This window comes from Vicia villosa, linkage group LG2, assembly GCF_029867415.1.
Source record: "Vicia villosa cultivar HV-30 ecotype Madison, WI linkage group LG2, Vvil1.0, whole genome shotgun sequence".
Taxonomy (NCBI): domain Eukaryota; kingdom Viridiplantae; phylum Streptophyta; class Magnoliopsida; order Fabales; family Fabaceae; genus Vicia; species Vicia villosa.
In genome coordinates, this window is record NC_081181.1 from 215,631,066 (window position 1) to 215,634,853 (window position 3,788).

Genomic DNA, 3,788 nt, shown 5'->3' on the forward strand with positions numbered 1-3,788 from the left:
CGTGACCGTAAGTCTACTCAATTGCCTGATTTTGTCTATTCCATTTACTCTTCTTCTTTTTCTTCTTTTCTAACCTCTACCCACAATTTGTCTGAGCCCTCTTCCTATAAAGAGGCTATTCTTGACCCTCTATGGCAGCGGGCTATGACAGAAGAACTTTCTGCTTTGCATAAAACAGATACTTGGGAACTAGTACCTCTTCCTCCTGGAAAACGTGCTATTGGGTCTCGTTGGATATACAAGATCAAAACTAAGTCTGATGGATCAGTTGAGCGCTACAAAGCACGTCTTGTTGCTAAGGGATTCTCTCAACAATATGGTATGGATTATGAAGAAACTTTTGCTCCTGTTGCTAAAATGACTACTATTCGTACTCTTATTGCAGTTGCATCTGTTCGTCAATGGCATATTTCTCAAATGGATGTTAAAAATGCATTTCTAAATGGCGACCTTCAAGAGGAAGTTTATATGGTACCCCCGCAAGGTGTTTCTCATAATCAAGGGGAAGTGTGCAAGTTGAAGAAAGCATTATATGGTTTGAAACAAGCTCCACGAGCTTGGTTTGAGAAGTTTACCACAGTGATTAAATCTATTGGCTTTCGCTCAAGTGATTATGATTCTGCTTTGTTTGTCAAGACGACTTATCATGGTCGTATTTTACTCTCATTATATGTTGATGATATGATTATCACTGGTGATGATATGGATGGAATCAATGATTTGAAGCTACAATTAGCCAAACAGTTTGAGATGAAAGATTTGGGAACTCTTCGCTACTTCTTGGGCATTGAAGTTGCCTACTCTCCTAGAGGTTATCTTCTCTCTCAATCTAAGTATATTTCCAACATTCTTGAACAGGCTCGCCTTTCTGATACTAGAGTAGCAGATAGTCCTCTTGAGTTGAATGTGAAATATGCTCCATCTGATGGTGTTCCTCTACCAGATCCCACATTATATCGTACTTTAGTTGGAAGTTTGGTGTACCTTACGATTACTAGACCAGATATTGCTCATGCTGTTCATGTTGTCAGTCAATTTGTTGTCTCTCCTACTACAGTGCATTGGGCAGCTGTTCTTCGCATATGCCGATATCTTCGGGGAACCCAATTTCAGAGCCTTCTTTTTCCCTCGTCGTCCTCATTGGAATTACGTGCTTATTCTGATGCTGATTGGGCTGGCGACCCCACAGATCGTAAGTCAATCACAGGGTTTTGTGTCTTTCTTGGAGACTCTCTTATTTCTTGGAAGAGTAAGAAACAAGATATTGTCTCTCGTTCTTCTACAGAAGCTGAGTATCGTGCTATGGCATCCACCACTACTGAAATAGTTTGGTTGCGTTGGTTACTTTCTGATATGGGTGTCATTCTTTCTGAGCCAACTCCTATGTATTGTGATAACAAAAGTGCCACTCAAATTGCCCACAACTCGGTATTTCATGAACGTACCAAACATATTGAGATTGATTGCCACTTCACCCGGCATCACCTTCAAGAAGGAACAATTACTCTACCGTTTGTTTCATCTGCTTTACAGATTGCTGATTTGTTTACGAAAACGCATTCCATTAAACGTTTTCGTTTTTTGATTGACAAACTCTCGATGCTCTCTGCTAATGCATCTTGAGTTTGAGGGGAGATGTTAGTTATTATTATTAATTATTATATTTTATTGTATCTTTATAAGGGTAGTTAGGTCTTTCTTTACTTTTGGTATTTATATTCTGATGTAACCCTTACTCACACACTTTTGATTCATTCTATTAAAACCCTAACCTAAAGGTTGTTTCTCTTCCCAATGTTTATATTTGTTCACTGTTGCTAACAAAAGCCTCTAATTGATTATATAGGCTATTCTCTGCTGCAACAATTAGAATCGATGACACAGAATAAAAAGTTAAAATGACAATTTTGTCATAAACATAGAATGAATATTCTGTGAATTGTACATGGAAGAAGTTGAAGGCAAAAGCAATATTGTAAAGAATTCTAGTATTTGCTTTTGTTTCCGCAGAGAGAATGATTGGCATGGTAACAAACTCAGCAAATATTTTCTGCCACTTTATATGAGTGGTCCCCTCCCCTCCCATTCAAGCAAGTCATCATTGTGAAAAGTGTGTGCAAATCATCCACACAACACTCGTATAGTATACTAGTACAACAATTTTTTCACCAAGAGCTTTCATTGCTCCCAAATAATATTTCAATGTAGCATATTGCCAAAAAGAACAACCTAAGATGACCAATGATGAGAACAACAACCTCCTTATCACATTCACAAAATTATCATATAGTACTAAAAGAACCTTTACAATTTCTCTCTTAACACAAAGTGAACATATATGTCATTTTTTTCATTTACATAAAGCATAACATGAAGTCTCAAATTTGTTTGTGTACCAATTTCTTACCAACCTAAAAAAAAATAACAAAACAAAACATTACTTGCGCCCAAAGTTTCATCACATAACACAACAAGCATTAGGATTTTCATCACTAAACATCTGAGGAGCATGCACCTGCATCATTCCACCTTCTCCATTATTATTATTATAACCATAATCAAATCCCAAACATCCATATCCATATCCATAACCATATCCATTCGAATTCGCCATACCCTCCATTTTCCCCTTTCCATCATTCTCATCAACCTTGTTATTTCCACCTTCCCCTTTCCCCTTATTCTTCTTCCCTCCATCATTCTCTCCTTTGTTCTTCTCCTTCTCTTTCTCATTCTCCTTCTTCGCCGGGACCACCTCGACCTTCCTCTTAAACTTCTTCTTCATTTTCTCCACCATCACTTTCACATCCATAGTTCCTTTCACTGTCACCGTCTCTTTCTCCTTATCTATTTTCACATCATAAACACCTACATTCCAAAAAAAAAAAAAACATCAACAAACAAAAATCAACAAACACCAATACATTAAATCACAAAATAAAATAAAAAAATAACATAAACAAACACCTTCTGTCTTTGAAACCGTTTTCCAAATCTTCTCAATACATCCTTGACAATGCAGTTCCATTTTCAAAACCGCCGTCGTCACCGGAGGCTATTGCATTTTCCATTTTCATTTCAACCAATTAATGAATTAAATTAAAATAAAATTTAACAATAAATTAAAAAAATGAAAACAATATAACATTAGTACCTCTTTAGGTTTTTTGTCTTCTGGTTTGTTTTTGTTGTCTTTGTTTTCTTTGTCATTTTTGAGAACAGGAGAAATGAGATCAACTTTCTTCTTGGTCTTACTAGCAAGTTTGTCTCTGAGTTTCGCGGCGTCTACGGTTCCATTAATGGTGAATTTTCCACTTTCTTTATCAACGTTCATTTTCTCAAAGCCTTCAACAAGAAGGTTCAATTTCAACGCTTCAGTTTATTGAAAACAAAACAAAACAATAATCCAGTAAATAAAATAAAATAAAAATAAAATAAAAAAAGCGATGAAACAGTTGAAGAAAGAAATGTTGATGAATTTGTGATTGATTGAATGGAAGAAAAAAACCTTCGAAACCACGAATGCATTTGACGATCTTGGAAGCGCAACCATCGCAATGCATGTCGACTTTCAGAATGACTGTTGTTGGTTTTGTTTCATCTTCCTTTTTGTTGTTGTTGTTGTTTTTGGTTTCGTTGGTTTCTTGTTTTTGGTTTTGGTTGTCGTTGGTCTTGTTCTTTTGCTTTTGCTGCGACATGAATGAATGAATGTAGAAATTGAGATTTGAGTGATAAAATGCACAGAGAGAGAGAGAGAGAGAGAGAGAGAGATGAAGTACCTTAGCCAT

General features: G+C 36.3%; 1 protein-coding gene across 1 annotated transcript; it reads right to left on the minus strand.

Moving 5' to 3' along the window:
• Positions 1-2,458: 2,458 nt before the first annotated feature.
• Positions 2,459-3,788, minus strand: LOC131651302 (heavy metal-associated isoprenylated plant protein 3-like). Its single transcript, XM_058920970.1, has 5 exons — positions 3,780-3,788; positions 3,509-3,689; positions 3,155-3,345; positions 2,968-3,055; positions 2,459-2,868 (listed from the first exon to the last, which is right to left on the minus strand). Exons 1-5 carry the CDS (start codon positions 3,786-3,788, stop codon positions 2,459-2,461), a joined length of 879 nt encoding a protein of 292 aa, XP_058776953.1.

Excerpts from the sequence above, each read along its gene's own strand:
- LOC131651302 (XM_058920970.1), bottom strand. Across the intron at positions 3,346-3,508 it reads ATGCATTCGTGGTTTCGAAG|GCTTTGAGAAAATGAACGTT; the intron begins GTTTTTTTCTTC and ends TTCTTGTTGAAG. Across the intron at positions 3,056-3,154 it reads AAGACAAAAAACCTAAAGAG|CCTCCGGTGACGACGGCGGT; the intron begins GTACTAATGTTA and ends AAAATGCAATAG.